The sequence below is a fragment of the Vicugna pacos genome, chromosome 6, assembly GCF_048564905.1.
Source record: "Vicugna pacos chromosome 6, VicPac4, whole genome shotgun sequence".
Classification (NCBI taxonomy): domain Eukaryota; kingdom Metazoa; phylum Chordata; class Mammalia; order Artiodactyla; family Camelidae; genus Vicugna; species Vicugna pacos.
Window position 1 is genome coordinate 4418149 of NC_132992.1, and position 10794 is coordinate 4428942.

The following is a 10794-nucleotide window of genomic DNA, read 5'->3' on the forward strand; positions in this document are numbered from 1 at the left end:
TAAGAGACGCAGCATGGTGTGGTGGGAAGAGGATTCTGGAGATGTGGGTTTTAGGTCAGAGTGATCCGTGCATTGCTGTGTGTCTCCAGGTGAGTTATTTGCCCTGACCCCAGCCCTGACTTTCCTTTCCTCCCTGTAAAACTGAGGGGTTGGACGAGACGCTTATACCCTGCTCCAAGACCCTGTGGCCCTACAAAAGGCCCCTTGTACCTTTTGTTAGTTGCTGGGGCCCCAGTGAGAGGAGCTCCCCACTCCAGGGGGAGAATCATGAGGGATGCAAAGGACCCTGTGGGGATGAGTCCCGGGAGGTTCCCCCTCCCTGGGGGTCCCATAACCGTGCCCGTGATGGGCATGCTCAGAGGTGGCCTGTCTGCCGACAGCTGTGTCTCCCACCAGCACAGTTTACTTGCCACCGTTCCTGGGAAGTGACAGCAACTTGAAGCAAAGCAATTAGGATGAAAAAGAGGCCCAGCTGCTTGGGGCCAAAGGAAAATAAACAGACCAGCCCTGTGTGTATTCCACCGCCAAGAGGAGCAATTTTTCACAGGATGATTAGCACTTCCAATCCCAGCCTCCTCCCCTCCGCTGGAGCCAGGGAAGTGGCCTCTGAGAAGCTGCTGCTCTCAGACCCCACTCTTCCCACGGTGGACTGTGGACCCCACAGCCCATCACCTCTTCATGAAGGTCTCCCCAGTCACCTGCTCACCCCGCCCCCTGCCAGCGATAGACCCCTCTCCTCTGAAATCCGACAGCCTGTCTCCATGGCTTTCTCCTTTGATTGATCATTTGAGTCCTTCATTCATTTTTTGACATCCATTGAGCACCATTCATTCATTACATTTTTATTAAGCCCTGCTATGTTCTATTGACTGTCCTGGTGATAGAGCAGTGAACAAACAGACAAAAAGTCTCTGCCCTCGTGGAGCTCAAGTTTTACTAGGAGACACTAAACAAGTGAAAACATAGCATGGGAGGTGATGCTAGATGCTAGGGAGATAAATAAAACAGGAAAAGGAGTAGGGAATGCAGAAATGGGGGGGTAGCTTTTAAGGAGGGTGTCAGGAAAGGCCTCAGAGTGAAAGCAGCATCTGGGCAAAGGCCCATAGGAGTGAGTCAGGCGGCTGAGGGAGTCAGGCGGCTGAGGGAGGGAGGTGTGCCCAGCAGATGGGCACCATGCAAAGGTCCTGAGGGGGTAGTGTGCCCAGTGTACTTCAAGAAGGGGCTTCTGAAGGGACTTTGGCTGTCACTCGAGTGAGATGAGGAGCTCCCAAGGGTCTGAGCGCAGAAGCAACAAGGTGTGGCTGGCATATCATGAGGATGGCTCTGACCACGTGAGCAGACAGAAGGGAGGCCAGCAGGGGAGCAGGCCCTGGCTGGAGGGCGGATAGGTCTGGCGTCTCCTTCTGGCTCTGTCAGGCAGGTTACATAAGCAAGCCAGGGTAATTACCATGGAGAGGATAGCTTGGGGTGCAGGGTTTCCAGGGTCAGGGTCAGGGTTTAGTAACCCCTAAGCATCACTGTAATTTGCCCTCCTGCACCTGGCTTGTGCTCCCAAACATCTTCATGCCGTGGTTAAGTCTGGATGCCAGAGGCTGAGAATCCCAAGTCCTGGTCCCAGGTCCTTGCTCTTTCACATGGCTGGCTGTGTGACTTTGGGTGACTCATTTCAGCTTTCTGCTGACCTCCTCACCCACAAAGCAGGTGTCATAACCATCCTTGCTGAGGGTGGCGGGGTGGAGGAGGAAACAAGGTGGCCTGACCTGTGAAGCCAGGGGAGAAGGTGGGCTGGATTATGAAGACCTCCCCCACACTCGTGAGAGGCAGGGAGTATCTGTGAAAGTGCAAACACCCCCAGGGTGTTGACCAGGGTACACCCTCGTGAAGGAGGTCTTTTGTCTCCCAGTTAGATCCTAAGGCAAGAGAACCCAGGACAGTTAATTTACTGTTCAGGGGAGCAGATGAACCCCAAGAAGAGGTGCAGAGAGAAGGGTGCCAGGAAGGAGCGTGTAAAGGAGACTGGCAGAACCACCCTGTCCATCCCAGAATGTCAGCCAAGCAGAGAGGCAGCAACAGAAAAGAGCATGTGGTCCTGGTTTCAAAGCCGGGTTCTGCTACTTCCTCCTCGTGCCTCTTCTAGTCACGTGTGACCTTTGGGTGTTTGGGATTTTTCTTCATCTTCAGGAAGGGAGTGGGGATGTTGCTGAGCTGCTTACCACTAAAAATTCTTACAAAGCTTAAACAAGTCAACTGTGGGAAAGCGCTCTGTGAGCACTGTGTTATTATCACACACAAAAGGCATCTCAGAAAGGGCTGCTCTGGACCGAGGAACGACTGAACCCCAGGAGCCAGCAGGCCAGTCTGGGCTGGTCCACGCAGCCAGCTGCAAAAGCCGACAAAGAAAGCTCTGTGGGTTGAGAGAGAGGTGAGCTGATGGATCTCGAGATTGCAAGTGTGATCAGCACTGGTCAGGAGGCGTGAGCATGGAGAAGAGTGCTCTACGCTGTTGAGAAAAGTTTTCCGTAACTTGGAAATAGACAAAAGGAGGACTGTCTGTCCTTTCAGTGTCATTCTGGGGCAGGGTTGAAGAGCTAAGAGTTATTTTTCTAGGGGACTGTACCTTTGTTCTACAACTTACTATTGATTAGGGTCCTGATTTTGTGAAGTCACATGCTAACTTGTAGCTGCACGTACAAGGATGTATGTGCATGTACGTGAAGATGAAAAGGACTTTAGTCCAGTAGAGAGCCACAAAAGTTATGGTTTTATTGCCCTGTAAGACATCAAGCAGCTTCATCTTTACCTTAGCAAACTTATTTCAGTATATCTTTTCCAACAAAATATACAAACACCTCTTGTCTCTCAGACGCTCCTTTGAACCAGCTTTACCATTCTTTTGGTTCCCTTATTAACAAGTTAAATACATCTTTTGACATGTGAATGAAATTACACTTTGACAGAACAAAAAAGTGAGAGGCTCTGCCACGCTTTGGCATTGCACCCGGCCTCTGAACCTCACGTATGTCATTAGCTGGGAGGAGGTACCCAACTCCCAGGACTGAGGTAGGGCTGGAGTGGGAAGACCGATGTGAAACTACTTGTCACATTGTTCACAGGATGCAGAAGTTAAGATTTATTATTATGACTCCTAAGATTAGGTTACTCCAGGCCTAGAAGGCCCCAGGCTTCTGTGGGCAGCATTTGCCAGGGCTTGGGACATAGGTCAGGGGAAAAGGCAATGAGGGGCAGCCCAGACACTAGGCTCCATGCCCAGGAGGTGCCAGGCTGATGCTGCATTCTCCACTTGTGATGAGGCCAGGATTTCCCATGGGCTTCAGGTCCCGGAGGATGGAGACCATAGGACCACTCAGAGAAGTCTGCCCAGGAACATGGAAAAGCTGGAGGACTGAGCTGGGCATGTGACTAGAAACCAGGGTGGGGGTAATCTAAAGCTAAGAGTCCTCATCTAACACCAGAAGTCAGCACCAGGTCCCTAACTAGTGGTCTCTATCTCCTGGGGTCTTTCAGGACCTCATCATTTTATTCAGTAGGTGAGAAAGTGCCCCAGCTCAGCTGACAGCACGACTGCTATCTGCATACGTGCATGGCTGTGTGCACGTGCACACACACAAGAAGAATGACGTCAGCCAGGGGTCCACCAAGCAAAGCAGGCAGCCAAGGTCGGGAACAGCCAACCCTGCGCAGAGGAGGTAGGCAGAAGAGTCCACAAAGAGAGAGGAAGAGGAACGGCATTCCAGGTCCAGGGAGTGGCAGGAGCAGAGGCTAGGAGGTGAGAATTCACCTGTAGAACGTAGAGGAGGGGATACAACCGAGGAAAATGAGACAGTTAGACCTGGCCAGGATTAGGCTCATACCTTGAGTGACCTGAAGTCATGGAAGTTAACAGTTCACTCACCCTAGGGTGATGGCAAAAAAGGCAGTGGACAATGGATTTCCAACTGGGTTCCCCTCTGCGGGCCCACATCCCATAAGGAGGCGTGGGAAACCCTTTCTTCCTCACGGGTCTTGTTCCAGATTCAGCTCAGTTTTTGTCTCTACAAGCCAGTCCACCCTGCCCCCGTCCCAAAATGCCTCCATCTACAGCTGCTCTGCCTTAAAGACAGGGCTCACAGAGACTCTCCCCATCTGCTCCAACTTTCCCCATCTCTCCTCTTTGAATCTGTCTTTTCAGCAACTAATTACGTTGCCTATCTTCTTCGTACACTTTGTATATTATTCTCCTTCCTGGAGTTAGATTTTTCCTCTCTATTTTCCCTTTGCCCTGATTTCTTTAGCATTTTGTTTCATTATATTGTGGGCGTTTGGGGGTTTTTTGCTTGTTGCCTGGAGGCCTCTGTGAATGAGGACATATGTGTGTAAACCTTTTGTCGTCCTGGGCTAGATGCTAAGCTTTGTGGATCCCTGTCTGGTAACTACAGCCATATTAGGCCCACCACTGTGCTGGGCACACAGGAGGTGCCTAATTCTTGCCTACTTACTGATTGGCAGTTTGATTAACATCACTTAACCTACTCCCAGACAGCGCTCAATTACTGGCCCATTCACATAAAAGCCTGGATTCTTGAAATCTTACTCCCCAACCCCTTCCACTGACATTGTGACCCACCAGCTTTCAAAAGAGCCCAAGTATTTTAGGGCTGAGACCTCAGAGTCGTTGCTCCCTGAGATTCTTGGATATGTTCACACCACCGGAAGGCACAAGACGCAAATGTCTCAAAGGGAGGCGGGGGTGGGGGAGAGAAGTCCCCAGCAGCTCGAGGCCAGCCTCATAGACTCAGCCGTGGCTCAAGGAAGGCTCTGGGCATCCCATCCTAAAGCCCAGCCCAGGGGTCACAGTTCTGGCGTCGTCGATGCCACAGGACCCCGGGAACCAGGAGGCAGCCTCAGGAGAAAGGTCTGCAAGGAGCCGGGCCGTGGGAAGCCTGCCCGCTCCCTGAGCAGCCGCCAGGTGCCGTCCTCGATGGCATAGAGCAGCGTGAACACGCGGTTGACCGTATACACGGTGTCACCGCGCACCACGGCCGTGAAGAGCGCGCCCTTGCTGTTGACGAACTGGCCGGGCAGCGCTGTCCACTGGCCTGTGGCCAGGTTGAGGCAGTCGATGGCGCAGTGCAGGAAGTCGTCCTTAGGCCCGTTGCGCACCACGTAGAGGCTGTCGCGGTGGGCCACCATGCAGTGGCCGTAGCTCTGCGGCCGCCGCAGCTCGGCCACGGGCCGCCACGCGTCGGCCTGAACCGTGTACTCCACCACGGCCGTGGTGTCCGCCGGCCGCCACAGACACACGAAGAGGCGGCCACGGGCCTGGGCGCAGGGCACGCCCGCAGCCGGCTGCGGCAGGTCGGCCACGAAGCTCCAGCAGCCCGCAGCTGGGTCGTAGCGCTCCACCGAGCTCATGGGCATCCTCTGGAACTCGCCGCCGATGGCGTAGAGGTGGCCATCGAAGCCCACCAGCGCCGTGTCGTAGCGCGGCTGGTGCGGGCTGGGGAACTCGCGCCACGAGCCGCCGTCGGGGTCGTAGCAGAAGCCCAGCTCCACCACCTCCTTGTTGGGGCCCCGAACGCCCCCCACGATGTACAGCTTGTTGCCCAGCGTGGCCACGCCGGCCAGCAGCGTGCTGGCCTCCAGGGGCAGCGCGGCCAGCGTGCGCCAGGCGTCCTCCTCCTCGTCCAGGTAGCACATGGTGCGCGACGCGTCCTCCAGGAAGCCGGGCGCCGGCGCGTGCGTGCTCACGGCCACGTAGCTGCTGGGCCGCAGCGCCGCCACGTAGGCGCGGGCCTCGGGCAGCGCCAGCTCGGCCGCCAGCTCGCGCGCGCCGTCGCGGATGAAGAGCGCGGCGCTGCGGAACACGTCGTGCAGGCCGAAGGCGGCGGCGGCGTCGCACAGCAGCGCGCAGTTGTCCGACGTGAGGCTGTGCTCCAGGAAGCGCGCCAGCGCCGGCGCCTGCAGGAAGGCGGCGCACTCCACGGCCTGCAGCAGCTCGTCGGCGGCCTCCAGCGCCGGCCGCTCGCCCCGCAGCACCCGCAACGCGGTGCAGAAGCCGTCCGGGCTCAGCACGCCCAGGCGCACCTCGGCCGCGCGCGCCTCCCGCATGCCGGAGCGGAAGAGTCCCCGGAAGAAGCCGCAATGCTCCACCAGCAGGGCCCGGTCGGCCTGGAAGAGCTGGCTGCCCACCCACACCTGCACCGAGGCCTCCGAGGCCTCCGGGCCCCGCGGCATGGCGGGCCCGAGAGGCAGAGGCCGCCTCCGGGGGCCTGGAGGCGGCGGCCACCCACTCTGGGGCTCCCCCGTAGCTGCAAAATCTTTCCCAGGGGATATAAATATCTCCCTGGCTAAAGATAGTACGGCTCATGTGATGTGGTGGCCAGCAGGCTGGATGGCTGCTGGCCTGGAGGGCATCCGGAGACATGCCGGGTCACTCACTTCCGTATGAGAAATAGCAATAATAGTGACCATATACAGGGCAGCTAGTGCATGCAGGGCATTGTGAGGGCAGCTTGCAAAGCTATCGCATTTAACCTGCACTAAAGCCGCTGTAAGCCCTTGTGCAGGCACCCTAACTCTGACCCTTTCTTGAACGGGGCCAATAACACCTATTTCACGGTACTTGGACAATATCTGTAAAGTGTTCGGAATGAGGCTCAGAGAATTTACATGACTTATGCAAAGTCATTAACCTGGGAAAGAGTAAGGACAGGATTAATATTTAGTCCGCCCCAACGGTTCGTGGGGCAGGTGTACTCAGGCAGAGGGAAAGGCAGAGGTAGAGCAAATGAAGTGGGTCAGCCTGGAGTCCAGAACAGGTTCCCTTTTTGCCTGGGCCTCTGCTCCTGACTCTGACCTAGTCCAACCTCTTTTTGAGCCTTGATTTCCTTCTTTGTAAAAAATAGGTGGGTAGCAGGTGAACTTCCAGGTAAGTCCCTGAATGTGGATGTATTCCCTGACTCGGGATGGGAGTGAGAAGCTGGTGTCTGTTCCCCACTTGCTACTCCCCGCTCGTCCATTGCTGCATAGCTCAGACTCCGGGAAAAGGAAAGTGGGGCTGCGGAGGGGATTCTGTGTCTGTGGGTGGGAAGGAGAAGGGGATTTTTGAAATAATAGTTAACACTAAAACTGCACTGTCGGGGATTTTTGTGAACAATTTTAACTCCTATAATCCTTGCAACAGTCCCATGAGTACCGTTATTTTCCTTCAATTGATAGGTATTACCATTTATTGCTTACAGCACACGTGAGTCAGATATGATTAATTTCATAGATATGAAGACTGAGGCACCAAGAGGTTTACCCACATGCCCAAGGTGACATGGCCACAGAGCAGCCCAGCTAGAACTGGAGTGCAGCCAGTCTGACTGCAGAGCCTGTGTCCCTAACCATTGTGCTCTCCTTCCTCCCTGTGCTACAAATGCTGGACAGTCACTTTGTGCCAAGACTGGGTCATAGTTGGAAGAAACTTCAGTCTCCTATGGTTCAACCCCTTCCATTTACAGTGGAGGATCAGAGAATTGCCCAGGGTTGTGTAGCTGGAAGCAGGCAGCCCCAGGCCTCCTGCTGCCCACCTTGCACAGAATTTTCCTAGGTGACCAGCTAAGTCTCTGGGTTCCAAAATGTCAGCTGGAAGGGAGCTTAGTGATTATCTTCTTCTGCTACCTTGTTCTACAGGTGGGTTAACTGAGGCCCAGCCCTGTATAGGGTGATGTCTGCCATTCAGGGGATGTTCAGCTGCAGGCCTTCTTCAGGAAGATAGAGTGGCTCAGTGCCTCCCCCCCAGGACACACGCATGCAGATTCTCACGTATGAATCTGTAGACTCAACACAAGTGTGCCTCTCTTGCCAGGGAACTCCCACCCAGTTTACCCCCATCAAAGCAGGGCTGGGATGTAGGGACCACTTGTGTGAGCCTGGGAAGCCAGAGGCCTGAAGGCGGCAGCCAGAAATATCCAGGATGCTCTGCCCTCGAGATCAGACAGGAAGAGGAGGAGGAGATAGAGGGGGTGGGCAGGAGTCCCCATGGATACTATCCCAGGCCCTCGGCCAGTTTTTCTCCTTCCCGGAGGCTAAACGTTGTCTGAAAACATGACAGTTCTCCTCTTGGAGAAAGGTGGGCTCTGCAGTGCCCAGTCCTGATTCTGTCCTTGCTGGTGGCCTCAGGGCTAGGGAGAGGGTGTCTGACTATTCTCATTTCACAGATGAGGAAAGGGAGGCCTAGAAATGGGATGGACTTTTCCTTGGTTATGAATGAAATGTGGGATGGACTGAACCCTGCCGGCTGACCCCAGGCCCCAGCCCAGCTGCCCCTCCTCACCTGCACTAGCCTTGTCTTTCGGAAGAGAAACAGCTGCCTCCTGTCAGGCTCAAGCTAAGGGGCAGGGTGGGGAAGCAGCTGACATCCTAGGGGCCACAGTTTCCTCCCACATGACCTGTTCCAGGCCCCTCGTAACGGGTAGACAAACAAAACCACTGCCTGGACCTCTCCTGAGAGCAGGAGTGGGAAGGAGAGCAAACGCCTTGTGGCTGAAGTTTGCTCCCAGTCCCAATTTTTCATAAGTCCAGCCTGGCTTCAGTGGGTTGGGGCGCTAGTGCACACACCCAACTCCCACCCTTGGCAGTCGGGAAAGGGGGGGGGAGGTAACCCAAGGTAGGGGGGTCATGATTCTAAGGCTAGACCGAGGATCAGCACTTTGGCCCCGCTCCCAAGGCCCCAGTGGGGTGTTTTCTGCAGCTGGTGAGAGTTTCCTCCACCAGGACAATGAATGTCCCTCTGGGACTTGGAGAGGACAAGGAACTGTCATGGCTGTGGGCAGCCCACGGAGTTCCCAGGCCCTGCCCGACCCCACACCAACCTCCCTCTCCACTTTGCAAGGCTGGGGGTGGGGCAAGGAAAGGGACTCTGTGTCAGACTCTGAGCCTTACTAGAGCACACACTCAGCCTTGTTCATCTCTCTGTAGTGACTGACACACTAAAGGGACTGTTAAGTAGACTCCTGGGCCCTAACCTAACCTAACTGGTGGAGTCAACCAGTCTGAGGGAGGAGATACAACCCCTGACCCGGGAGAGCTTGCAGTCTGGTAGAGGGCTGGGCCTGGCTACTTGACCCTGGGCAATTCCTTTTCTGATCCTCCACTGTGAAGGAGGGGCTGAACCATAGGGGACTGAAGTTCCTTCCAACTGTGACCTCCTGGCCCTTCTGTCTGACGGTGATCCCTGGCCTTTGCCTCCCATAATGGTGTTTCTGCACACACGGTGCAGGAAGGAGCTTGCCTGGACTTGAAGAAGAGCACTGGACTGGGAGTCAGGGTTCCTGCTGGGCTCTGATGCTGGTGCTACCACTGACTTGCAAAGCTACCCAACCTGTCCAGGCCTCAGTTCTTCATCTGTTAAGAGGAGCTTGGATCTGACTTCTAAGGTTCTGGTCAGTTTTGACATCTGAATTTATCATTGAAAAATCACAGAAGTCATATTGTGCCTCCAGGGAATTCAGAGACATCACAGAGGGGTCCAAAAATGTTAGTTGTATGTGGAATGGCTTCTGGGAGGGGGTGGTTGGCAAGGGTAGGACCTAGCATCCAGAAATCCTCCCCAGCCCTAGACCTGTGTATGCCCCACTCACTCACTGTAGAGACATCTATTGAGTACCCGCTGCAAGCCCCCTGCTGGGCGAGGCGCCACACCCTCTGCATTTCAAGTGCTTCAGGGCCCCTTATAAAACCACAGAGATGGGGAGGTGGTGTTTAGGAGGGTTGGACTCCTGGCCCTAGCAGAATAACCTCTGTTGACCGAACCTGCTCAAACTTTTGGTCATTAAACAGTGGTGGCTTCTTGGTAGGTGGGTGAGAAACGTGAGCTGTTCGTGTCCAGGGGAGTGGAGGGAACTATCATTTGCTATTTTGCGCTACAGGCCACGCTCTGGGTAGAACATTTTCATATTGTCTCTTTGAATCTTTAATATCATCCCTATTTTAAAGATGAGGAACTTAGGCTCAGATGGACATAGCTTATTCCAGGGTCTAACAGTAAGTGACTGATTCCAAGGGCCTTTCTGGTCCACAGCAGGTGGTTCTGGGTGCTGGACAAGCAGCCCACAGATGAGAAGGCTGAGGATGGGGAATGGGAGGGGTTGCAGTCGTGAGGTGGGCCCTGTTTTCCTCCCAAGCCTCATAGGAGGGGCAGACTTTGGGCATTTAGCAGTCACAGCTGAGGGCACGAGTAAACAGCTAGCAACCAGTTCAGATAATCTCTGAACTAGAAGGGAGTTAAGGGTCATCTCATCCCATCTTGCATCTTGCAAATCATTATGGTGTTTCCTTACACCACCTCCTTGAAGTGGTCACCCCCTTTGTTGCCTTCAGTGTCAGGGGTCTCACTTCCCCCAAAGACAGTCTCTTCTAACTATGGACAGCTCAGATAGAGTTCACACTCACACTGAGCAAGAATCCACCTCGTTGCAGCTCCCATCTACTGGCTGGTCTGAGTTTTAAAAATAAGGAAAGTAACTCCCCCAGCATCCCACAAGTGGGGAAGTAGCAGAGCCCAGGTTTACTCCTGGTCGGGCCTGTGGGGATCCACAGCTTGCCCTCTCTCCAGCAGTGCTCCAGTGAGACTGGGTTTCCTCACAGACCCCATCCAGAACCAGTGTGTCCTCCCAGGACTGGGAGATATGGCTGGCACTTGGCTCCCACTTTTTCTCCTAATACAGCTCAAAGGAAAACCCTTTGCCATTAGCTCTGTGAGCAATTCTGGCCTGTGGGTATAATCTAAACAAATCCTCCCAACACCTT

At 54.6% G+C, this 10794-nt stretch overlaps 1 protein-coding gene across 1 annotated transcript; it reads right to left on the reverse strand.

Annotated features, from left to right (window-relative positions):
• Nucleotides 1-2738: 2738 nt before the first annotated feature.
• Nucleotides 2739-6234, reverse strand: KBTBD13 (kelch repeat and BTB domain containing 13). The gene has a single exon (XM_072962163.1). It carries the CDS (start codon nucleotides 6232-6234, stop codon nucleotides 4849-4851), a length of 1386 nt encoding a protein of 461 aa, XP_072818264.1. The 3' UTR covers nucleotides 2739-4848.
• Nucleotides 6235-10794: the final 4560 nt, after the last annotated feature.